Source organism: Lissotriton helveticus, chromosome 4_1, assembly GCF_964261635.1.
Source record: "Lissotriton helveticus chromosome 4_1, aLisHel1.1, whole genome shotgun sequence".
NCBI lineage: Eukaryota > Metazoa > Chordata > Amphibia > Caudata > Salamandridae > Lissotriton > Lissotriton helveticus.
The window spans coordinates 2,038,523,303-2,038,549,977 of record NC_136063.1 but is presented as its reverse complement, the minus strand read 5'-3'; the positions used below and the strand labels follow the sequence as shown (position 1 = coordinate 2,038,549,977).

The following is a 26,675-nucleotide window of genomic DNA, read 5'->3' as shown; positions in this document are numbered from 1 at the left end:
TTCAGAGGAGTTACTGATGGAAAAACACGAGTTTAAAGTCATGCGCATAGTTAAAGGTGTGCACTTTCCTTTCTTTCAGGGAACGGATCAGAGGGAGGAGGTATAGGTTAAACAGGTGAGGGGAGAGTGAAGAACCCTGCGGGACACCCCAAGTGGCTTTCATTTATAAGTCATGTTACGATAGATGACAAAGTTGGTACTAAGGAGGTGAGTATAAATTGTGGTGATTGAGTAAGGGTGAGAAAGGAGATAAGGGTGCAAAAAGATTAAAGCATGTTTTCTGAACAGCTGTAGAAGTGTGAAGTGTTTTGCATCTCAGTGAAGTTGAGTGATGGAAAAGTGTCTAGTATTATATATTTGCCCATTCATTTTCCTGTATCCTTATTCATTAATATACCCATGCATCTTTTCACCACAGGGGTACAAAATATGCTGATACATGTCCCCTCATTTTCATTAATTATCTTTATATTGCATTAAGTTTAAGTTGCCATTTTGTTTATGTAAGGGGGAGATATATTGTAATGCTAATGCATTGTGTAATGATCTCATGATTCACACTCCTCAAGTCCACACAAAAGCATAGACGTCTATCAGACTTCTTGTGATAACCACAGGTGACACCCAACTAGATGCCTCTACAGATTCTATTATTCCATCACGCAACATGTCAGCAATCATTTTTTTACCTCCCCCTGATGGCTACTGGTACCCTCCTCACCTTATGCTGAATCTGTATGGCCCCCTTTTTTAGCTTGATTTCATGGACATACCCTTTCAACTGACCCAACTCCTCCCTAAACACACTACAGGCTTCCTCCAGCCAGCCAACATTCAACTCGCCACAGTGGAATCCACACAACCCAACACTCCTAAACTCACATGATGCTGGCACACGAGCCAGCACAAGGTAAGAAGATCACAGCACATTGCCTATTATGATGCATTATTTTAATCTATGTTGATTGACCATGAGGAGTGCATGTATAGTTCCACTATGGAAGATACATGGGTTAGTATTCTTGGGGTGACGGTTGAAGGTAGTTTGAAGGTCGGCTGTGATGTTCTAAGACGTGCCTAGGGCTCCTTTTAAAGTCCCTAAGGGTAAGAGTCAATTCTTTGAGCCAGAGTTTGTGCTCGTATTGTTGCATAATGCAATCAAGCTAAGCAGTAGTAAAGTGTGGAACTTGAAAAGAGTAGCTTTAATTTTGAAAGAGTTGTGTAAGGATTTTTGAGGGACTCCAGAAGATGGTCTTCAATGGTTGGTGAATGAACTGAACTCTTTATCTGCGGTGGGAAGGTCTACTTGGAATGCATGTTTGAGGCAAGGTACTAGTAATGGTGAAGATGAGTTGGTGTGCGATTTGAATGTTGCTGTTGGGGGAACCATCATAGGTGGAAGAAGAGTGTCTGGAACAGGGTACAAGTAAATGTTAAGGAGAGTTGGTGTGAGGTTCAGGTGCTGTTGGGAAATCCATCGAGATGGAAGGAGAACACAGGAAGTAGAAGGTACCCAGAAAGATGTTAAGCTCATTGTGGGTTCAGAAGTTACTTGTGGCAAAATAGAGAGAGAAGTCCTCCCAGATGGATGAAAGATTACATTGTTGAAAGAATGGAAGCTTGATGGTATTCTTTTTTTATTTCCCTTTTCCTTTTGTTAAATAAGGAAGAGGAGATGTGTAATTTTAATAAGGAAGGGGGGGGAGTGTGATGTGTTGGAATGCACATGTGAATCTATGCTGTATAGAACGCCTGATGATGCGTGGAGTGTTCTGTGGCAGCATAAAGCAAGGCAGGCTGAGGAAATGTGATTTACAAGTGATATAAATAAATAAACTGTTAAGACCTACAATCTGTTTGTGTGATGCCTAATAAACTTTGGATGGTTTTATACAGTGACTTCAAACTACGATTCCAAGAATGCATTAGGGTGTTTAAAAACGTGACTTCAAACTACGATTCCAAGAATGCATTAGGGCAGTGGTTCCCAAACTTTTTCGACCCGCGGCTCCCTTGTCTTAACTGGCAGTTAGCCGCGGCTCCCCATCATGTCTTTTGTACCTTGGGAGTACTTCCAGTTTTCTCCCTGAAATGAATTGGGATGAATGTAAATGTAAATGTAAATGTAGTATACTTGTAAAGCGCACAGCTGCCCCAGCAACGGGGCGTCCCGGCGCTGTATAACTCTGGGGAACCCGTCCTGGCTTTCCCTGTGGGATGGTCCCTGCTGGGAGTCCCCAAGGTGGAGCCAGGCATCCCCGGAATTGGTGGGGCCGTTGTGGAGATTAGGCAAGCTAATGCCCAGAGTTGCCGAGTGTGATCTCTGATTAGAGTAAGCACCGAAGCGAGAATTATCGAGTCCGCTGACCAAGGTCCACGACCCTGCCGCGCTCGGAATCGAACCCTGGTCCCGGGCCGACTTCTGCTCTCGGGTCTGCCGCCTCTAACCATTGAGCCACACTACTCCACTTGAAGGTATTATAATCATATTTGTAACACAATTAAAATATAACAGTTGTTTAATAAAAAACTTTAAATGGTTAGGTGAGAAACGATACAATAAGTATGCCAGGCATGCTGACAACGGAGGAGTATGGCACACTCAGCACATGGCGAGAGAAAGCAGGACTTTCCAGCTAAGACAATCTCTCTTTACAAAACCTGGACTAACAGCTGGAAATGCCAATGTTATGCGCTGGACCATGCGCAGACGCCTGCTTCCATGGTAAAATAAGGAAGAGTTGCATCGCTTATCTGAAGGGGGTCACTCTAAACCGATTTAAGGAAAACCAACTATGACTCATAGATTTGAAGTTGTAACTGCCACATACATGCCAACTGACCAGATTCAGGCAAAAGATTCCCGGGTTTGAAGCCAAAAATGTCTTCATTTTCGCTGTCTCCGCCTGAAGTTACTTCAGCATCAAATAGAAGTCACTGGGGAAAACACATCCCCACGATTAAAAACCTCCACGTTACGGTTCTGAAATGTTGGCATTTATGATGCCATGAGTAGGCCCACAGAGTGTGCAGCCTACCCTGAACGCAAGTGTTTCTTATTATGCCAGTAAGTATAAAGAATCTAACTCTTGCGACTTACAAAAACTCATTTTAAACCATCCCTAGCAGTTCCAAATAACCAGGATTCGTCCCACATTTTCTGAGGTGGTCAACCCTCCCCAGAAACACTTCAGAGCCCCCTTAGTCCAAATTCTCGTATGAGCACAACAAAAGACCTTCGGACCCCCCTCTGTACATGTTGATTAATAAAAAATAGTCAGGCTCTAAAATTAACTGCCCACCATCTGATGTAAACCAGTGTGGGTAGTAGAAATAGTGCAATCAAACTCTGTGAATAATAAAGGTTGCCTTCCTCCCATGCGCTAAAACACTGGGGAAGGGCCCACCACAAGTGTGAGGGGCAGCAGACCTCTGATTCCAGTAGTTAATCAGTAAATATTAGCAGCACTCAAAGGGAGGGCAGCGGGGTCGGGCATGTGCAGCGAGGCAGCAAGTGCCAAACCCACGTGTTGCAGTCTGCATTTTAAAGCTCTGAGCCGAGCAGCCGCCTAATAATCACTGCTGCTTCCTACTATAATGGCACATGAATTAAAATGATGCAGGCTGTAACACTTGGCTTTGGCACTAGCTGCACTAGCTGCACAGGCACGGCTCTGCTGCTTATCCTAATCCTCAGAATTAGGATGAGCCGCGGGGCCGGGCCTGTGCAGCGAGGCCAGCAAGTGCCAAAGCCAAGTATTGCAGCCCGCATTTTAATTCAGGTGTCATGGATTACATTGCATTCATGTTATAGTAGCAGCCAATGCCAATATCTACCACTGACAAGGCGCATGTTTAGGTGTGCGACCTACTTGTAACTTTATGAAGAGGGTCTCTAGAGGCGCATCCGAATATGGGAAGAAATAACGCTCTGCATCACTGTGTATGCCTGGCCCCGCCTAAGTGGAGGTTACATGAAGCAGATACGTGCGTATGGCGGCCATACGCTCTTGTGGCTGGGCCAAACAATGATTCCTGATTCTACATTTGTTGCGCTGCGACTGCGGGGACAAATCATTCCTGACGCCAGCTGACCGGGAGGGCATCAAAAGACTCACTATTTTTTAATTGCTCTCATTGCAAAGAAGTCCGCGGCGCCCTTTGCTAGTCCTAATGGCGCACCGGGGTGCCGCGGCGCACAGTTTGGGAACCACGGCATTAGGGTGTTAAAAAAACACATACGCAACAGGTATGTGGGTAGCCTATGTTATTGTCACTTTAAGATCGTAATGGAATTTGTGTATGTCATTGAGGATTCTAGTGTTGTGGAACATGCTCTCTTGTTGCCTGGTGAGGGTCATTTGGCTCTGTGCTTCACCTGCTCAGCTGCCCCCAAGGCGTGGGTTCCTGTATGTAGACTTTCTCCCATAAATCAGTATTTAACGAAGTTCCTGCTCAAGCCTCAATATTTCCAGCGTCCCCAAATTCCAAATTTTTGGGTACCAGGAGTGGGGTAAGCTGTTTCACCTCTGAACGCCAGTATACCAAAGGAGGGAACCCACCAGCTAAGCGCTTGGATTTCAAAGGGAGGAAAAATCTTGTTTGGGTGATCATTTTGACGTGGGTCACCTATATTACTTCTTGATGTTCTTACAAACTTTTAGTCTACTTTGCTGTGGCTGTTACCCTGCCCATGACTGCCGAATTTGAATTTGACAGACTCGCACTCTATGCTCTGTGCATACCTCTCTACTGGCTTCTTCGTCTTCGCCTTGGAGCACGCGACCGCACTCTGATTCGTTGCCTCGCTCCAGCATTCTCAACAGCCATGGCTGTGGGAGCACGTTTGTGACTTTCGCCATTGCCCTCACTCCAGGAAGCAAGCGATACATCCGACATATCTGGATCTTCTCTGCCTAACCCGCAAAGGATTCTGGGTCAAAGTGCGTAAGTCACAAGCACGGCAGCCTTTTTGGTTAAGGTTTACTTTTCTTTACCGGCTGATCAGGATCTACAGCATTTATTAATTTTCATTGTGGAGGAGATGTTAAGAATTTCTACGCAGCCGTAACTGCCAATGATTCGCACACCATTCATTTAGTGCGACAACCAATCGGTAATTCAAACAACAGTAACCTTTGCCTATTAATTATTTTTGAGGTAACATTTCTGATATAATGCTTTGGCAAGTTACCATTTTTCTTCCTTGGTGAATGAATATACAAATGAACTGAGGGAAAAGTATTGAGATATCGCTGGGGGAAAAAAATAATTCTCACTTGATGCAGTTGCATTTCAGTTCCTGTATTCTTGACAGATTTGAAATTGTCTTTACCATCCAGTTTCTTAATACTTTAGAGTGTTGCCAGCAGACAAGGTGTCATTCATCCACTGCACTTCTTCCAGAAAGCTGGTAAACCTGATATCAAATGGTTGGAATGGCTTCTTATTTTTAAAAACGATTTGACTGCAATTGACGCTGATGGTTTTTATCCTCCAAGGAAGATGGCTTTGTAATTAACCACTTGGAGGTAGCGGGACAGAGTTTTTTTGATAACCTTCCTCGCTTTCCTGCCCTGGTATCGGAGGACACCCTCTGAAATGTTTACTTGGAAGCCAAGGAACGCATAAAAAAAAACACCAATATTCAAATGCCCCTAGTGTTCTGTTGGAAATATTTAATGTTGCAATGTGCAAGCAGTCTTGCGATGAATCTGTAGAAGGCAGGGGTGTGGAATTTAATCAAATATCTACTTGTCCATGGGACAAGTAGCTTCATAAATATACTTGTCCTGTAACAAAATCCACTTGTCCCTTTGGTGCCATGTAGTGCACCGTCAAATAATGGCTGCAATCTCTTTATAGAAGAGCTCTGATAATAGCTTCTCTGGTTATGTCAGGCTAATACTGTAGAAGGATTTGAATTTTGGAGGTTTTCACCAGCTCTTCTCTAATCTTTTCCCATACTGAGAAAGGTTGGAAATTTACCCCTGACAACGGCAGAAGTAAAGTTTCTTCCAGGGCTGGGAAAAATGTGATTGGAGAAAAAGTTAACTTGTAAACACTCAACAGATTTCCTCTGGGGCATATATTCATATTTGCTCATGCTAAGATGCAATTCACAAATATTTTCTAGGACTACAGTTTCCTGGCCTACTTAAGGAAATTCATGTGAATTCATGAAAAACGTAAATTTTATTTATTTAATTTTACTTTATTTAGAGGTTTATATAGCGCCTGAATCGAATCCAAGGAGTATCTCTGCTCTTATGTGGAGACGTATCAGTTGTTCAAGGGGAAACTGTAGCTTGCTTAAAAACAGAAAACAGTGGTTTTGAGTAATTTTCTAAAACCAATATGGTTCAAACATTCTCTTAATGGAAGAGGAAGGTCATTCCAGTGCTTGGGGCCAAGGTATGAGAGGGATTTACCCCCCAATCTCGCTCTCTGGATTCTGGGAACTATTAGCAGATGTTTAGTGTTAGAGCGCAAAGTTCTTGGAAGATATGGAATAAACTTTTCATTCAGATAGCTGGAGCCAAGATTGTGTAGCACCTTGTGAATAGTACAGTAAACCTTAAACTTTATTTGTTGGCGTATTGGAAGCCAATGGAGTTTTTGGAAAAGAGGGCGGGAAGTTGATTTGGGCGGCATGTTTAAGACCAAACGTGCCGCCGTATTTTGGACCACTTGTAGCCTATTAGTGCTTCATTGGCAGAGAGCAGCAGAACATTGCAATAGTCTAGGCGGCTCTATATAAGTGCCCGGGTCAGAGTCTTTCGAACAGAGTCTGGAAGTAAAGGAAAGACTTGTCGGAGTAGGCCCAAGGTGTGAAAGCATATACCCACTATCTGGCCAACATGATCTTTAAAAGAGAGAGCTTGGTCTAACCGAACTGCCAAGTTTTTAACAACAGTTTTAGGGGCAGGAGGCTTTCCAAGATTGATGGGCCACCAGTTTGGGGACCATAATATAGGGGCCTCTCCAAAAAGTAGGAGCTCGGTTTTCCCGACGTTACATTGGAGGAAATTACTCCTCATCCACTGTGAAATGGCATTCATGCCCAGTGAGAACGTCTCCTGGATGATAGGGGTGAGTTCATTGAAGGGGAAAAGCAGCTGTGTATCGTCTGCGTATGATATTGGAACAAACCCATATTTTCTTAAAACATTAGCCAAGGGAGCCACATAGATGTTGAATAAAATCGGGCTCAGGCAGGAGCTCTGTGGAACTCCCTTGGTAAGTCCCATGGGTGCAGAACGATACGCGCCTAGAGTGACCGTCTGAGTCCGGCCAGAAAGAAAACTTGCCAACCAATGAAAGGCAGAATCTGCATTAATACAAGGACATATATCATGGGTGCTGTTTCGTGGCTAACATTTGAGCCCCTAATTAAATTTGAGTTAACCAAGACCTTTTGTTTTTATTAAAATGCTATCTCTTTCTGTCTGTGAGCTGGCTTCATTGTGTGCGACAGCAATCTGCTCTTTTACAAAGTAGTTTTGTTCAGTGCCAAGAATTTCTATGACAATGTGACCTTTATGAGAACAAATACTAGCTGTCTAGTAAGAACGCGCTTGCAAACAGCACCACACCTACCTGATAATCCCAAGGTAGAGAAAGGAGCATAGTGTAGGCCAAGTGAGTAACCAGAAAATGTAAATACTCCCCACGTTGATTCAAAGTTCTTATGACACCAAGCAAGCAAAAAAAGTCATTGGAATCCTCTCCAGAATAGCTCTTGTCTCTTCCATCTAAGCACCTATCCATTCATCCTTTCAACAACTGATATCTAGCATTTCACCTTTACATTGGCCCCCATTCATTCTTTTATCCATTAGCCTTTCACCAATCTGTTCGTCCATCTGTTCATCCGTCAGTCCATCCACTCATCCATCTCCAAACCTACCCCTCCATCTCCAAACCTATCCATTTCAACCATCTATCCATCCTTTCGCTCATCCATACACCCTACCTTTCACTCTATCTATATACCCTTCCATTCACTCCATCTGTCTACACTCCCTTTCACTCATCCTTCCACCCACCCTTTGACCCATCCATCAATCCATCCTTCCACTCTTCCATCCATTTATCCTTTACATTCATCCATCCTTTCGCTCTCTAATCCTAACACCCTGTAACCCATTCACTCATTCACCCTGTCCTTCATTATAACATCCTTTGTCCATCCACCATCCCCGTCACTCAACCATCCCGGTCACTCATTCATCCATCCATCTAGCCAGCCACACTTCTACTCACTCATCCTTTCACCCACACATTCATTCATCCTTTCAAATTAATTATGAGTCTTTGTCTGCCGAGCTGCAGACAGAAGAGGCCCATCAAGAGCTCCGCCTCTACTGTAGCTGCTAAAGCCTATCCTGCCATCTCCAAACCTATAGATACAACTAATCCATCCCACCTTCCTTTCACTCATCCATCCATCCTTTCACCCCACATATCCTCCTTTTCACTCCTATTCCTCCTCCCTTTCACTCATCCCTCATCCATCCTTTCACTCATCTATCCATCCACCCCCTCCATCCTCCTTTTCACTCATCTATCCACCGACCCTTTCACTTCATCCATTTATGCTTTCGCTCATCCAACCACCCTTTCACCCATCCATCTTCCGTTTCGCTCATATATCCATTCACCCATTCACTTATCCTTCCATCCACCTTAACACTCAACTGTCCACCCACCCATCCATCCACCCTTCCACCCAGCCGCCCATCCATCCATTCCCCACCCAGTCAGCCATCTATTCATCTACTTTCTCACCCATTAATCCACCCATTCAATAAGCCGTCCATCCTTTCACTCAATCCACTTTCAACCTATCCAGCCACTCACCCATCCCTTCATTCACCCTTGCACTTAGCCTCCCATTCTTTCACACATCCATCCTTACATCCATCCACTCATTCATCCATGCATCTATCCATTCACCCTTTCACTCCACTCATTCATCCATCTATCTATCCACCCAGCCTTTCACTCATTCATCCATCGATTCACCCTTTTACTCATTAATGTATGCCTCTATCATCCACTCTTGCACATATTCATCCATGCATCTATACATCCACCCTTTCACTTATTCATACATGCACCTATCCATCAACTCATTCATCCATGCACCTATTCCATCCACCCTTTCACTCATTCATTCACGGATCTAAACATCCACCCTTACACTCCACTCATCCATCCATCTATCCAGCCTTTCACTCATTCATCCATGCATCTATCCATTCACCCATTTGCTCATTAATTTATGCATCTATCATCCACTCTTGCACGTATTCATCCATGAACTTATACATCCACCCTTTCACTTATTCATACATGCATCTATACACTCACCCTTTCACTCATTAATTTATGTATCTATCATCCACTCTTGCACATATTCATCCATGCATCTATTCATCCACCCTTTCACTCACTCACCCACCCATGTGACCTACAGGGTTGAACAGCTGTGTATCGGATGACCATAAAACTGTCTGCTTGTCCTTTGGACAAAATACAAATTAAAACCTCTTGCCCTCCTAAGAAATCTAGATGTCTCTGGCGTCGGGAGATAGGAATTACCCTCCCCTGAGAAGACTGTATTGCTGCATTAAGGGTGTTAGCAGAAAAATTTGAGTTTGGTGCAAATGTTGAGACATACATCTGGGACCAATTTGTTTATTGCTTTTCAAAAAAAATAATACAAGAGCATTTAACTGGTCTCAATCCCACATTAGGTGAAACTTTAGAAGTTGATAAAAGCATTGAGAGGTTGATTGTTACTTTCTAAAGGACTGTCAAATCATGCCGCTCAACTATCTCTCAATGTTGTGACAGAGGAAAGTGTTGTTTGTGTGGTTAGTTCCAAACAGGTTGGTGATAAGAGATATCAGAGGAACCAGCCTGTACGAGGACAAATAGTCTGTTTCTGCTGTGGTTTGAGAAATCATTTAGGGAACAATCGAAATTGTTCTGCTATTGGTAAGAAGTGTAATTGCTACCAAAAAATGGGCCATTTTCCATGGGGGCGCAGGGGGGCATCAAGTCGGGGTACAAATCTCAGGAAAGTCAAAATTTCTAAAGTATGAGTGGAAGATCCTTAATGTGAAGCGCAGAAATGTAGCAGAAAATGTTCAAATGTGTTATTAACTGTAGATCTTCCGGACAATTCGGGTGTCAATCCGAAAAAGAAGAAAATTAAAGGGCTCCTTGTGGAAGATACTATTGATGGAAAAATTATCATCATAATGGCCCCTTCTACAGATTTTGGGTTCAGGAAACACCCCTTTCAGCTCCTAACATCAGTCCCAAGGCATTTTGGGAACAAGATATAGATCTGTTAGGATTCTTTTGGAGTGATGTGGAATGACTGTGCAGATCAATCAGAACGAAAGTGTACGTGGCAGTGAATGGGAGAGATATTCTGGGCTGGAAAGAACAAGCACAGTTGGGTATTAGTCTACGCCCAGGACAAGACCATCCAGCTGCTTAGGGGGCACCTTCCACGGATATTTTATCTTTGGATGTAGAGCAAGATGTGGTGGGTAGCATGATTGGTTCCTACCCTTTAGTCTTTAAGGATGTTGTTGGGAGTGTAAATGGTTTTGAGCATTGTATAAAACTCAAGAAGAATGCTGTGCCAACTGTGCATAAAATTTGGCCTGGGCCGCTCAGCATAAGGTAGAATCTCAAACTATTATTGACAAGATTGCAAAGTGAAGGGATCATTGCACCCATTGATGCCTCGGAATGGATTTTTTCAGTCGTTTTAACTAAGAAAAAGACTGGAGATCTCGGTGATGTTTGGATTTGAGATCCCTCAATCAAAACATCCTAGTCGATTGCCATCCTCTTCCACACATCCAGGAAAGGATTGCTAACATTTGCAACCTTAAGTATTTTTCTACAATTGATTTGCACTCTGCTTATCACCAGATCCAACTCTCAGAAGAATCCCAACCACTCAATCAGTTTGAGACTCCATTTGGTGCATACATGTACTTGAAGTTGCCATTTGGGCTTGCATCCACGGCAAACTTTTTCCAAAAATGTATTTACGGATTGATTGGGGATATGCCGCATGTGCAAGCATTCCAGGATGACATCCTGATCGTTACTGAGACCTAAGGTAAACATATTCATGTCTTACACAAAGTTTTAGAAGCGTCACAAACAAGAGGGATGACAGTGAAACCCAGCAAATGCAAACTCCTGGTAAGAGAGGTAGAATACTTGGGACATCTCATTTCAGCTAAAGGAATCAAGCCCAAATCGTGCAATGTGGAAGCTATACGAAATGCTCTACCCCCTTCAGACAAAAATGCCTTATGTTCTTTTCTTGGCCCATATGAATATTACGCCAGAATTGTACCGGCATATGCCCTGATGGCCCAACCTTTAAGATGTGTTCTTACGAAAGGGGTGAAATTCGACTGGAATGACACAATACAAGAGGTGTTCGAGAAAGTGAAATGGTTAGTGGACAATGCTCCTACCTTGCGCCCTTTTGTATCCAATGGAAAATCCTTAATTACGGAGGACGCCAGACTGAAAGGGCTTGGAACCATTTTGGGACAGTGGGTTGAGGAGAACACTATTGTGTTTGCCTCCAGAGCTTTATTGTGTGCTGAAAGCAAATATAGCACCATTGAAAGAGAAGCTCTGGGAAATATTTTGGGAGGTGCAAAAATTTAATACGTATATTTGGGGCAAATAATGTGAAATCATTACTGATCATAAACCTTTAGTCTTCTTATTAGCTGGTAATGTTTGGGCAAGACCTCTGCACGCCTGGTAAGATTGTTGTAAAAGTTACATGCGTATGATCTTGTAGTCAAAAACATTCAAGGTGGAAAGACTATCCGGGCAGACTGTCTGTCTTGCATCTCGATTCCTTTTAACAGTATGGTGTAGATGATTTCAAAAATGATTGCGTTGTTGGCCATGTTGATGCTGTGTCAGCTTGTAATGGGAGTTTCACTCAAGAAAAGTGGTCAGCAGCTATGAAGGAGGATAATATATCGAGATAAGTGGAGCACTTTGTTAGAAGTAAGTGGCCTGCAGGGAAAGGGCTCAGTGAGGATTTAAGGAACTTTTCCCAAATCAGTGAAGAATTGTCATTTGAGAATGGGATTTGTGTAAGGAATGGTCTGTTTGTTCCCCCGGTCCCATTAAGGGAAAGTGTTATTGCCATTGCTCATGAGGGACTTCAAGCAAATGTATTGGCGGCCAGATCTGGATAGACAGGTGGCCAGCTTTGTTGAGAATTGTCCCCAATGCATAGTTTCGGATAAACAATGGAATTTGAACAAGAAGTCTTTATTTCCTTTTCCAGAAGTACCATGGGAGAAGATTGCCTTGGATTTCTCTGGATCATTCAACATGCTCCCCTCTGATAAAAGGTATTTGTTGGCAGCAATCAACTACTTTTCAAAATGGATTTACTATTCATTCGTAGAGGTTGCCAATTCCACAACATTGATCTATTTCTTCGAGACTATCTTTAAGATTGGAAGCGCACATTGCTGAATTGTAACAGACAATGGTCTATCTTTTATTTCAAGGCAGATTACATATAAGCCTTATGAAAAGGTTTGAAATTATACACTGTCAAGTAGATTTATATAGGCTGTCGTCCAATAGACTAGTTGAAAGAGCCAATCGTATTTTGAAGGAGGGAATTCAAACTGCCATCGCCGTCAATGTTAATGTAGCTGATTTTATGCAACAAATAGTTTGTGCATACCTCACTTTGCAACATTTTACCACAGGAGTTACACCTTTTAAAGCACTCTGGGGCAGAGAAGCCAGGTGAAAATGAATGCCCAAGTGGTTTCCAGATTTGGTGGCGGGCCCAGTTCTAGCCAAAAGAAGGAATATGGGGGAAGACCAAATACAGATTAGAGATAGAGTAGTTGTCACACAATTGCTGCAGAAAAAACACTATGAAATCAAATCAGGAGACAGAATTGAGCATTTAGCTGTGAACGATTGGGTCCCGATTAAGAAACCATACAGGGTTTATAAAGGGCAATCCAAGTTCTCTCTACCTGTACCAGTGATCAGGGTTAGTAAACCTTCTATTTTTGTTATAAGGGAGAGGTCGGTGGAACAAAGATCGTGTGGTCAAACTTACAGAGAGTCAAGTGGACATTTTCAATCACATGTATGCTAACAGAGAGTATGAGAATGACTCCAATCTGGCTTATGATGTTGGTCAAGATATTGTGTTGAACCAGGCTGCTCTGGATCACAGTCCATCTGGGGCAGCTGACTTGAATGTCTCTTCATCTAATGTTGAATGTGGAAGAGCTGGCTCAAGATCCATAGTCCGTGTTGGAGGTGACAACATTGTTGCTATTGTGTCTAGGAGCCATGCATCTCCCTTGCACTAGCAGCCAGGTGAAGAGTGTATATCCTCTTGCAGCCAGCGCATAATTAAACTGCCTAATAGATTAAAGGACTATGTTCTTAATTGAATGTTATACTTTAATGCTTCGCTTTAGTTTTTGTTTTGCTGTGTTATTAAAAGGGAGGGGTTTGTGCTATGTGGGCAGCTTATGTTAGTCTCACTTTAAGATTGTAAAGGAATTTGTGTTTGTCATTGAAATTCTTGTGTTGTGGAACGTTCTCTCTTGTTGCCTGGTGAGGGTCAGTTGGCACAGTGCTTCTCCTGTTCAGCTGCTCCCTAGCCGTGGGTTCCTGTATCTTGACTTTTTCCAAAAATCAGTATTTAACTAAGTTCCTGCTCCAGCATCGATCTTTCCAGCGTCCCCAATACCCCAAGGGAACGATGCTTTGTATCCTTTGTGACTTGGAAATCACATGTTAAATTCAATGGATAGGGTGGAGACTTTCCACGATGGGCGATGTAGAGGTCTAAAATGTGAGGAACAGTGTGGAGGTGAGCTGTGATTAGTAGTGTGAAATGCAGTTATGAATGCCAACTGGCTGGTAGTTGCTATGCTACAAACGAATATTGAAAACTTTGCATAAATTCGTTTCCATTTCACCTGCAAGCGAAAATAAACAAATGTCTGGTACAATTTTTTGAGATTTGCGGAAACCCTAAATGTGGAAGCGATGGAGGGTGTGGGGAGAGATGAGTAGGGTCAGAAGGGGTTGACTTGGGTGTGCGGTGTTACTGGGAGGCGTGGAGGGGTGCAACAAATAACAATCTTGACACCTCTAGTATTTGCACCTACCCTTCATGATTTTCCTGAATGTGTCGTGATGCAAATCCCGCATATATTTAGCCATTGCCTCTACCTCAGAGGGTATCCGAGCGCCCAGGAAACTGCTCCGGTCTCCCAGCAGATGAGTGGCGGTGGAGGACGGTTTCCCAGGGACTGCCATGTCTCCCTGTCGTTCATAGAACAAACACAGCAGGGTCTCGGTACTCACAACTTTCAGTGCCCTAATGATCACAATAGATAGTGTCGCGTGACAGGGGCAGACATATTAAGGTCAGGTCAACCGCCCTTTGATTTATGAATCATCTGTAAGGCAACATCAACGGAGAGTCGTGGTTTCCGCCATCATAAGGCCAGGCAGAGCCTATTGGCCATGTGATACAACCAAAGTCGTCCGATTAAAAACACTAGAGTGCTAACAGTAGCAAGAGACCTGCAATGTGCCTGCACCGGACGCCGAGCCCTGAGAAAACAGCTTTAGTCTCCACGTTTTACTCAGCTTTCTGAATGTAAAGGTGAAACGTGTTATAGTCTGCGCTGTCAATTGAAGAAGTGGAGAAACCTCCAATTGAAATTGATTTCGCTGGACGCTAAATTGTTTGCCAACGACGTCCTATTTATTTAGTGCAACCACGAGGGGGTGCTACAGATGAGAATGACCGTGGAGAGTCCCAATACCGAAACATGTTGCGTTTTTCTAGCTAAACATAGGTATATGGGTTGCCGCCCGATTTATATAGATCGCGGTGCCGTGTTCAAGAACGTGTTTGTCGGAATTTTGATGGACGAAACTAAGACACACTTCGCCACATACATTCTGCGGTACACTTTTAGTTGATGGGAATTTTATGGAGATGATTGGATGAGGTATGTCCGCTGTCTAATGACGCATGATGACAAAAGACTTCTTTTCGCAATGACAGGTCAAGGCTTGCACTGGGCAGCCCCTTAAATGCGCCGGAAAAGGCGGGACCGGAAAGCGCTGCTCGCGCACGCGGAATAGCGCAAAGCCCAATTTCGCCATCTTTCTTCTGTTTACATCGGCGACCGGCTCTGTCATTCCTGTGCCGAAGGAGCCTGGCTTGAGCCCTGGCTGTCGGTGGCCCAGATTGCATACCGGCCAGGGCACGAGATGTCGGAGGCGTTGTACGAGAAGTTTCTGGCCCCAGAAGAGCCCTTCCCCCTGCTGTCTCTGCGCCGGGGAAGCGCCAGCGAGGAGGGTGGCGGCGGGACACTGTTATTTGATGTTAGTGACTTTGGCTGCCAACTCTCCTCATGCCACCGCACCCACCCGCTGCAGCGCGGATTCCACGGCAGCAGGTGAGACGCACGGCCCTCGTTCGTATTTGTCTGTGCTCTTAGCATTTTTCGCAGGCAGATGTCTCTGCCAACAGATGATTGCGCTTTATCTGTCATTGCGGGTTTTGGGGTCCTTCACTCGTTTCATGCTACTATTTGGTCTCCGCTGTTTCTCACTCCTGCACGTATTGCAGTCTTCTAAGAATCCTATATTTGCGCTACTCGATACACTTCTGATTAGCAAAATAGCCGTGTGCCCAAGTTCTTTATTACTTATGTTTTTAACCGCCGAAGTAACGAGTGTTCGAGCTGCCTAGCTCCACAGTGTGCTTTTTAATCAATCTTCTTGGAAATATATTCTACATACTCGCCTCGATTTACTGGTGCACTCTACGGTTCGCACGAGTCCCTGCTATTGCATCTATAACCATGTGTTGAGATTATAATGATACTCCACAAAAAGGTAAGTGTAGGAAGGGAGTCCAAATGACTAATTCCTTCAGGAAGTAGCAAGTAATCACAGACACTGTATTGTAGTTGAGGATCCGCTTTTTTTGTAGGAGATATGTTCTCTTAAAGAGCCAGTTGCATAATGTCTACACAGTTGGTTGCAGACTCTATATTCACCCACCTGACATTTCTAATCATAACATTCTTCCCCAGGAGAGCAGAACCACCACAAGGACAATGAGTGACCGTGAGCACAACACAGTGTCACGCTCATTAACAGCACGAGATGAGGACACGCGAGGTAAATTATGCTCGCGTGCACTCTGCACACCTTCTTCCCCATAAATAAATAGGAATAATAGCAAATAACATAACTTGTCTGAAACAAAATATATTCTAGCACATGACATAATCCTGGAATCTTGCAGGAGGGTTACGAGAACGCGTTCACCTAGGAGGACCCACAGTATTTCTTGCAGAACACATGTCCAAAACTTTGTGCAGTCTTGTTCTGTAATGTCAAGAAACACATTGCCTCTGTGATCATCTGATCATCGTCGGTGACTGTCCCTCCCTTAAAGAGACTGTTTAGATTCCATACACTTCCCTCATCCACTCTTACAGCATTTTTATAAACATCAACAACTCTTTTGGGAGATGAACAAATTGAATAACCGTTGCCCATCACATTTTTCCTCTTGGTGCGAACAATAGATCCAACCTCAACCACCGGTTTGCTAACGGAACCTTGCTCAACCACCTGTTTGCTAACGGAACCTTGCTCCTTTTTCATATCTTGTTTAATCTGTTTAATCTTTTCTTTAATCCTTCAACCCTGCATCGAACATTTTCATATTCCACATCAGTAACGTCACTTAGCTTGCCTTACTTCTTCAGCCACCAAGGAACTAGCTTGGTACTGGGTTTGCGTCCCCTCAATAATTCAAAAGGACTGACTAAAGTCACAGAATAAGGAGAAGTTCTATATGCCAATAACAGACTGTAAAGCATTTTTCCAATTTAAACCACTCTTCATTGATAATTGAATAGCCTCCTTCATAACACAGATAAACCATTCAATTTGACCGTTTGCCTCTGGGTGAAATACTGCAATTTTCCTATGCGTAACTCCACATTTCTGGAAAAAAACTTCTAAATTTTTACTAATGATTTGAGGTCCATTGTCATTAATTTTTAGGGGAATACCTTCCCTACAAAAAACTTATAACAATTCTATTCGTTTTTCTGAGGAGACATCCTTGACCTCAGACCACTTAGAAAAGTAATCAATTAGAACTATCTCAAAAACTTCTTTTCGAGGCAAAACAGCAAATGGGCCAATAATATCCAGACCCAATTTTCGCCAGGGAGCATCAGGAAATTTAACTGGACGGTGCTCAGCAGGGCTCGAAAATTCCACTCGACCGCTCGCATAGTCAAGGTCGAGCTGTTTTTTGGTCCTACTCGCCCTTTCTGGCGAGAAGGAAAACAAACCAACTTTTGTCCTCTGTGAAAACGAAGCAAATGTAACAAGATAATAAGATTTAAAGGCATTTTTATTGCTCACAAAGTTAATGAGGAATAAAGATGCCTTTAAATCTTGTTATCTTGTCACATTTGCTCCACTTTCAGAGACAGAGGTCAAGTAGGTTGCAGTTAGGTCGAGGACATTTTTTAAGGTACTAGTCGTGCAGGACTAGTACCATTTTTAGGATTTTTTTGAGCCCTGCTCAGGACGTAGAGCCACAGCCGATTTGTCACTAGAGGGACATTCATTGCAATTCCTAATGAAATGTTCTACAGATACATCAATGCCTGGCCACCAAAAGGATTCTCGAACATGTCTCCTTATACTCGATATTCCCAAATGTCCTTCATGGGCTACTACTACTATATTGTTCCTCAGATTGTAAGAGGGAACACATGTATCATCTCTTGGGACAATACCATTTTCAACAGCCATTTTCCTCTTTAACTTTGAAATAACTCATCAATTCGCCCGACAATTTCCTTTCCTCAGGCAACCCATCGAGAAATGTGAAGCATCGCTTTTTTTAATTCCTCATCCTTACTCATTTCATCTAACCACACATCCTCTTGAACAATAGTTTGCTCACCACACACTAAATTATCATGGAGCGGAAACGCTACCTCGCAATCTTCATTCTCCATATCCGGTATGGCGGGGGGAAACCTAGACATGCTTTCAGCAAGTACATTAGATTTACCTTGCACATATTATAATTGGAACTGAAAACTCTGCAATCTAGATGCTAATCTAACCAATCTTGCAGACATAGTACTACCACCGCCTGGTCCCATCATAAAAATAAGGGGCTTATGATCAGTGTTGATGATGAATTTGGTGCCCAATAAAAATGTTCTAAAATGTTCGGCACCACAACTGCAAGCTAAGAGTTCTCTCTCTATCACAGAGTAATGTTTCCTTTAACCATATAGAGCTCTTGATGCATAGGCTACAATCCATTCCTTTACACCATCTCTTTGCATCAGTACACCCGTAGACCAGAACTGCTGGCATCCAGCATAATTCTACATTTTTTTTCCACTTACAAAAGGTTTTAAACATGGTGCATTTACAACAAAACCCTTCAAAGTATTGAAAGCGGAACACATTTCCTTTGTCCAGTTAAACTTTGCATCTTTTAAAGTAGACATCTAAATGGATGAAGTTTGGATGCACAGTTGGGAATTAATTTTGCATAGCACTCAGTGAGACCAAGGAAAGCCGCAAGTTGTTCTTTGGATGAGGGAATTTCAGCTTTAGTGATACTCTCCACATGGTTGCGCTTGGGCTTAATACCAGCACCACTGATAGTATGGTCTAAATATTCCACATGAGATGCTTTAAATCTGCACTTATCAGCACATAGAAAGAGACCTTTGCTTAACAAGAGAGTACATTATTTAAATTGTGCTTCTGCTCCTCTGCATTTTTCCCGCACACAAGAATATCATCTTGGAAGGCTCTTGCACCGGATAGACCTTCAAGTGTTTCCTTCATCAATCTTTGGAAAACTGAAGCAGCACTGGCAAGGCCAAATGGCATCCAACAAACCTTCAGGAGTTATGAATGCAGTGAGAATTTTTGATTCGTCATCTAAAACTACCTGATGGTAGGCACTGGCTAGGTCAATACAGGAAAATACCTGTGCACCAGCTAACATAGAAACCATCTCATGTAGGTTGGGGAGGGGATGGGCATCTACCCAAATAGCATTATTCCACCTGCGTAAGTACACACATAATCTAAGTTACCCTGTGGGTTTAACCGAAATAACAATCTGAGAAGCCCATGAAGATGATTCAATGGGTTCTATTATCATCTTAGTACATAAATCTTTTAAGATACCCTTAGGCTTGGATCTGTAGGATAGGGCAACGTTTCTTACCCTGTGACGAATAGGAATAGCATTGTCACAAAGCTTGATACAATGCTTAAATCCTTAGTACTCTCCCAATTTGTTGTTGAAAACATTAGGAAACTTGTTTTTTAAATTTGAAACAAATTTAGAGTTATTCTCTACAGAGTTGGAGAGCTTGATGACATAAACTGGTGGATCAGCTCTGGGATGAAGGTTAATCCCCATTTGTTCTTGGTGAGGCCAACCCAAAAGTGACTGCCCAGATTATGCTACATATATCTTCCCGTATGTATGGTGCCTTGAAAATTCTAAGTTGGCCCAAAAATATCCAACCAAGTACATTTTATGTCCGGTGTACCGGTGTCCGGTGTCAGGTGCTACTCCGGGAACAAATCATTTCTTGTTAGGCCATTTATCTTTTACAATATTCTGTGCAATGATAGTATACCGTGCACAAGAATCAACAAGAAATTGTACTTCAACAGCAATAGTGCAAGAGGGAAACTTGGCGACTCCTTCATTCCCACACATATTAATGAGTGCTGATATCATTTTCATAGTCCTCAGAAAAACTATCACATTAATTATAACTCTGGATCATATTTACTCTTTTGGGCATAGATCTACATACATTATTGAAATGACCCTTCTTGCCACACTTATAACAAATAATACTTTTGAATTACCTAGGTGCCCAGTACTCCCACATCTAAGCCAGAGAATATATGCTTTCTGTTATCCATCCTTGTACCTTTTTTAAATCTCCCATCAGTATCCTTTTTTTGTAAATTAGTTTTCTTGCTTTTGTCAGCATCTTTAGAAATACCAAATACTTCACTTTTTTCGTTACCTCTAATTTCTTTGACAAATATTTCTGAATGCTCAATAGATTTTGCAATATCAGTGACAGCATTGAAAGACATATCGGATGTGGTTCACCACCTTTCTTGGACTTTTTTGTTATTTGTTCTCATAAGAATCTGACCTTTAAGCACCTGTTCATATGAAATATGCTCAGAATCACAAGTTACTGCGAGAGACCTAATTGCTGAAACAAATTATTCAATGGTTTCATCAGGTTGTTGTTTCCTAGACTAGAAAATGAACCTTTTACATGACCAAATTTTTCTTTTTTCCATATCTTAAATTAAGTTGCATAGACACATATTGGTATACATTGATATTGCCAGGATTAATAAGGGCAGGTAGATTTTTGAATTCCTTTAGACCGATACCACCTAAACAATGTTTTAACAAAGCCAGTTTTCTCTCCGGTTCACGCTCTTCTGAAATTCTCAACATAAGCTAGAAATACCGGTTCCCATATCTCCCATTCCATCAATGGCTCACCAGGAATGGCTAGAAATGAGGGAGGAGGAACAATACCAGCCATACTGTTACAGAATAATGAAATAAGTAATACAAAGAAAGAAAGAAATAGTTTGAGATGCATTTCACAGAAGTAAAGTATGCAGAAAGAATAATAAACCTGTGAAAATGCGTCGTCTTATTATTCTTGTTGCCTGAAATACGAAATGCTCTATTGTAAATTGGCATATCCACTTCTTATTTATAAGTAATGACACGCAAACGTGCATGTCGCTGTACTGTTAATGTCAGGATTGATTTATAATGTGCCAATCTGTGTCATTGCGTCATTATTGAAAGGCGTTGTGGAAGACGTAGCCTTAGAAACTGCAAAAGCCTTCATGAAATACGGGTGTGTGCAGGTTACAGTGTTTCCATGGATACCGTAATATCTGTGCACGTGATGATGCTCTCTCAGACGTCACCACGTTACAGAGAGGACAGCAGGAACAGTTGGAGATGGTGCGTGCGAGGCGCTCTTGTCTCACAGCATACCACGTGAACGGTAAGGAAAAGCAATAATCAAATTCACGGAAGGCAAGTTGGTCCAGTACCTGAGGGACCAGTCGACATTGAACCCACTACATATATTTGCCCCACACCCCCTTCAAAACAAACCATGAGTCTGGACACCGTATGTCCACCACAATTTGAACAATAATATCTTGCGTTCCTGTCTTGGCATGTAAGCTCCGGCACATGGAGTTGCGATAGGTCACCTGCAAACATCCAACACCCCACTAATATATACAACACACCTTTCCCAAAAAATAAATGATATACATCTATGTAAGATGATATAGAAAACACATATATTATTGAAATGCACACCCAAATCGGGACCATACACAATCTCTCAATCTCACAGGAGGATTGCACACTGTAACAGCTCTTGACAACCCTGAGTGATCTGTGACCGCATCAGAGGATGAACCTCTAGGTTTAGAAGAGTGCTGCATGCAATCTTCCCCGCCCACATCCAAGAACACATTACCCTGACATTCCACATGTCAAAAATTCCAGACATTAACCCCTTCAACTTTCACTGCATTCTTAAACACTTCAATAACTTTAATAGGATCTGACCACACAGAAGTACTTTTGTTGCCAACTCTCCCTTTTTTAAATTTTTTTTAACCGAACCATGTCCCCAACAACAACTTCCTTCCTACTCCAAAACGTTTTTTTTTCTTTCATTAATGGTTCTCTCACTTTATCCTTGTAATATTCCTCCCTACAACGTATAGCTTTCAAATCAATATCCGTGAAATCATCCCAATGTCTCCTCTGATTCTTCAACCACTACAGAAATAACCTAGTACTAGGCTTAAGTCCCCTGAGCAGTTCAAAAGGACTCGCTGACGTCCCAGAATATGGCATAGTCCTGTAAGACCATAACATAGACTGTAATGCTTTCCTCCAATTTAATACCCCCTTAACAGACCTCGGAATAGCTTCCTTGACCACACAGTTAAACCGTTCCAACTGACCATTCGCTTCTGGATGAAACCCCTCGATACGCCTATGTACAATACCACACTTATCCAAATACATTTTCATATACTCACTTACAAATTGAGGACCATTGTCCGTCACAACTTCCTGGGGAATACCTTCCCTCCAAAACACTTCACCCATGAATTCTACCACACCTTCTGAGGTAACGCTGTTCACCATCGTAATTTCTGGCCATTTTGAAAAATAATCAATCATGACAATACTGAATACCTTAATCACTAAAGGCACAGCTAGTACACTTCCTGGCATGATGTTCTTCAAACAAATCTACCCCTGGCCACCAAAAATTCTCTGACCCATCTCCTGGTGCACAAAATACCTAAACGACTCTTGTGAGCAATATCTACAATGGCACTCCTCAAATTGAAAGGAGGTACAAACTTGTCACCTCTGACAACAATACCTTTTCCCACTGCCAATTCTTCATGTACCTTTTAGGTAACCCAGTAATTTACCTGGTACCTTCCGCTCTTCTGGCCCTCCGTTTCCAATACATTGGGGAACTTTGCTCAGTAACTGATCACTTTCCATTCCCGCTTTCCACTTAGCCTCTGGAATACTGGAATGTTCCACACCTAACATATTCACACCCTGGAAAGTGAAAGCAACTTCACACTCATCCCTTTCTATACCTGACTGCTCCTCATGGAAGTGGAAGTCTAGACATGCAGTCTGCATGCACATTTACACTTCCTTGGAACATACTCCATACAATACTAGAAATGTAGCCTAGAGGCTAGTCCAGCCAATCTGGCTGACATAGTACGCCCTCCTCCAGGTGCCATTATATGTACTAAGGGGTTGTGATCTGTTTTTAAAACAAACTTTGTCCCCCACAGAAAACTCCTAAAATGTTCTGCACCCTAAACACACGCCTACAGCTCTCTCTCAATAACCGAATAGTTTTTCTCCGTGTCACACAACGCCGCGATCGTTCCTTTCCTTGTTCGCGTTGCATCAATACTCCTACCAGTCCACAACTACTTGCATCAACATTTACAATGCATTCCTCCCCAATAATAATTAGTTTAAGACCAGGGCTGCAATCATTTCCTTAAGAGCTCTGAATGCAGCTGTTGTCACTTCTGTCCTTAACTGCGCTCCTGTCCCGGCATGTAAGCTCCGGCAGTAGACACACATGCCATGGTGTTGTGAGCACAATAGTGCACCCGCACACATCCAACACCCCACTAGTATATACACACCACACCTTTCATATTTGTAATAGTTCTCCAGAATTTTGACTTGTATGACTGACCCACTTGGTGTTAAATTGTTCTCTACAGAAATCCCTGTAGACCGCTTGCTGCTCATTAAATTCCATTTGTTAACTGTGATTGGCGAAGTTTATTTATCTTGAGGATTTGCAGGTGATGTTCAAGGTGCAGGTGAGGCTCAAGAAAACATTCGCATATTTCCCCAGACTTAAAGTCCCTAAAATGGCTGCCTTTTGAAGCCAGAATACAACTAAAAATTGCAGTTATGACACACGCGGCAGTGCACCACAATGCACCCAACTACCTCGCTCAAAAGTTGTCTATATCAGGAGGTTCGAGATCCAATAGAAGCTCAAAAAATCTACTCCTGAAACCCCGTAGATTCCGGAAAGAGAAAACTTACAAGCGCTCCTTCTCAGGAATGGCACCCAGGATCTGGAATGCGCTCCCTCCTGAAACCAGGCGTATCTCCTCCACTGCACTCTTCAAGAAAGAGGTGAAAACAATCCTTCTGGCCAAGATCTCCTGAACGTTATAGGTGTTGGATCAGAGACTCTGCATTGCTTTGTGTCAATGCTCACCTTGTCCTTTGGCACTATACCTCTACTTGAGGGAGACACTACTGTGGTAAATAAATAATTAATTACCGGTCTATTTTTCAGGATACTCTAATAACAGATAGCTCAATAAATAAGAGACAAGATTCGAGGTATCTTGAGTCACAGGCTTTAATAAGGCATAAAGGACTGGAACAGGACAGCCTGCATAGGAATAGGATGGCAGCTGCCGGGGGCAGGGTCTGGAATGGCTAGCCAACGTTTAATAACAGTACACAATATATATATACTAAAACAATTGCATTACATTCAATACAGTAGGCGTAGCAGTAGGCGTGGTTCGTAACAGTCGCGAAAGATAAGGCAGAAAGTGGGTGTAACAAGAGGCGTGTACATAGACATGTGGTATGAACGTCACAGAAGTGTCATGAATGGGGCGGAAACATGGAGGGGGCTACCTGAGCAGCTGGGACCTCTAACCTAGTGGTGCGCGCAAACGGACAATGACGTGTTACCAGCGAGAACTGGGGGCTATGACTTCTGCGCTAGAAGAGGAGACTAAAGTCTGCGGAGTCAGAGCGACATGTACCTAAAACATATCTGATATCTGGTGTTTGGAGAACATGTTGATAGAATCCAAAAGTTATCAGGGCAAAGGCTACTTGACTCTAAGGCTGGTGCATGCATTATTCTACATGTATTGCGGGTGCAAGGAATATTCTATGAATATAATACAGTATTTCTCTTACATGGAGACAGAAAGGCTAGACCATGACGGAAACTATTGATGCGATTCAGTAGCTTAGGAATGCAGAGAAGGAGGGCTGAACTGATAACTAGAAGCATAACATACTCTTGGCAGACTGGGAGGCAGAGCCAGGCCGAGCCGGGCACTGTGAGGCAGGAAGTAAGTGAAGGGTCAGGGATACAGGTGGGGGCTGCATCGCTCCTCGGAGAGGGTTCAGGAAACAGGAGCTGAATCTGAGTCCGGGCCCTTTTGAGGCCTAGAAACGGGGACTTTTACTGAATTAACGTGCACACTGTAAAATGTGGCAACGTAGGTTTACATAGGCCTAATATTCGTAGCTTTCACGAGAACTGGAAACTGGCATACTAGAGTTGGACACAACTGTAATCGCGTCTTTAATCGATCATAGGGAATACATATGCATATTGATCATGCACATATAACTTAGGATGGGGAACACGTAGGCACATACAACATGGCAAAATTTACTTTTCCACATTCCCTCCTTGTGCCCTACGTTTCCATCAGGAAACATCAATATTCATGATACCATCTATCATTTCATATAGCATCATTTGTTCGTCTCGAATTGTCTTGGAACGGGACTTAGGACTAGGAATACAAGAGGTAGCACAAATGCCGCAAATCGCAGGGCCACATTGTATACAGAGGCAGCAACTGAATATGATCATTACTGCTATACCTAGGAATGACAATACTTTCCATCCCCAGGCAGAAATTATACTCCAGAGCCAACCGGACCATGTCCAGGTGCCAGGATTCTGGTGTAACTGATGGGCAATTTTATGTAGTCTGGTTATAGCTGAATAAACAGACGGCGCGTTATTAGGAATGAAAATGCAGCAACTAGATCCGATGACTCTACATGCTCCTCCTCTATCGGCCAGTATGACGTCAAGAACGAGACGATTTTGGAGCACGACAAATCTCATAGCAGATTGCTCTTCGGTTAAGTTACCTAGAGCGGAAGTAGTCTCATTCACTACTGCTTCAAGGGTTCTGGTTAACCTACGTATTAACTTACTATTCTGGACAGGGCCTATAAAGAAGAATAAACCTTTATTGAAATCTTGATATTGTTCTAGAGTAGTTTCAGTTTGATCGACAATTGGGGACTCGATCTCCCTTCTATGTCTAATGTGTACTAGATGTGTGTTTCTGTGATAATCAGATGGGGCTAGAAAAACTGGTGGCAGTAGGAAGGCAATGTAACAGGTTCCATCCCAATCGAGGGGCAGACGAACATATGCGGTCTGACCACAAATAAAATAAGAATGACGTGAGGCTTTGAAAATAGATTTCCCACTGTCACTATACTTGACAATAGTAGTACAATCACTATGTCCTATATGTGCGGAACCATTCTTTCTGACACATAATTCGCCTTTGACTGGTAGTACTGAAATAGCGGGCAGATCTGGAGTAGTATCGGACTGAACATTCAGGACCATGAAATTCGAGGAATAATTACCTAAATCATATACTTCATTTTCTAGATCTAACCCTGTTCTATGGGAAAGACCTTGTTTGTCTGGGAAACATGTGCTATTCAGAAGGGACATATCAGTTGAGGATGACGTTAACGTGGACCATGCTCCACACGAACCATTATGTGAAAACGGATAAGGAAAGAGTGGCAGAACTCCCTTCGGTGTCTGGAAAGGGGGGGAGTCGACCACACACCCAACAATTAGTGGCATTGCTGGTCTGGTGTGAATAGTGTAACATTCTGATAAATGTATTATTTCGCATAGCAAGACGATAGGATAGCTCGTGAGGAGGCAGATCACTAAATGTGTGCTCTACTGTAGCATTAGAAAACATATTTACATGTGAAATTGGAAAACATAAATGTAAAGCATAACTTGTGCAGGTAACCATAAGACTCAAGAGTA

General features: G+C 42.7%; 2 protein-coding genes across 2 annotated transcripts in view; one reads left to right on the top strand and one right to left on the bottom strand.

Moving 5' to 3' along the window:
• LOC144829485 (COMM domain-containing protein 5-like) overlaps positions 1 to 14,591 on the bottom strand; it is a 110,262-nt gene extending 95,671 nt beyond the window's left edge. Inside the window, exon 1 of the mRNA XM_078688675.1 lies at positions 14,229 to 14,591. Within this exon, the coding sequence (XP_078544801.1) occupies positions 14,229 to 14,379 (151 nt within the window). The 5' untranslated portion in view covers positions 14,380 to 14,591. The remainder of the gene's footprint in view (positions 1 to 14,228) is intronic.
• A 602-nt stretch (positions 14,592 to 15,193) lies between these two features.
• FAM199X (family with sequence similarity 199, X-linked) overlaps positions 15,194 to 26,675 on the top strand; it is an 85,248-nt gene continuing 73,766 nt past the window's right edge. Inside the window, exon 1 of the mRNA XM_078688674.1 lies at positions 15,194 to 15,536. Within this exon, the coding sequence (XP_078544800.1) occupies positions 15,349 to 15,536 (188 nt within the window). The 5' untranslated portion in view covers positions 15,194 to 15,348. The remainder of the gene's footprint in view (positions 15,537 to 26,675) is intronic.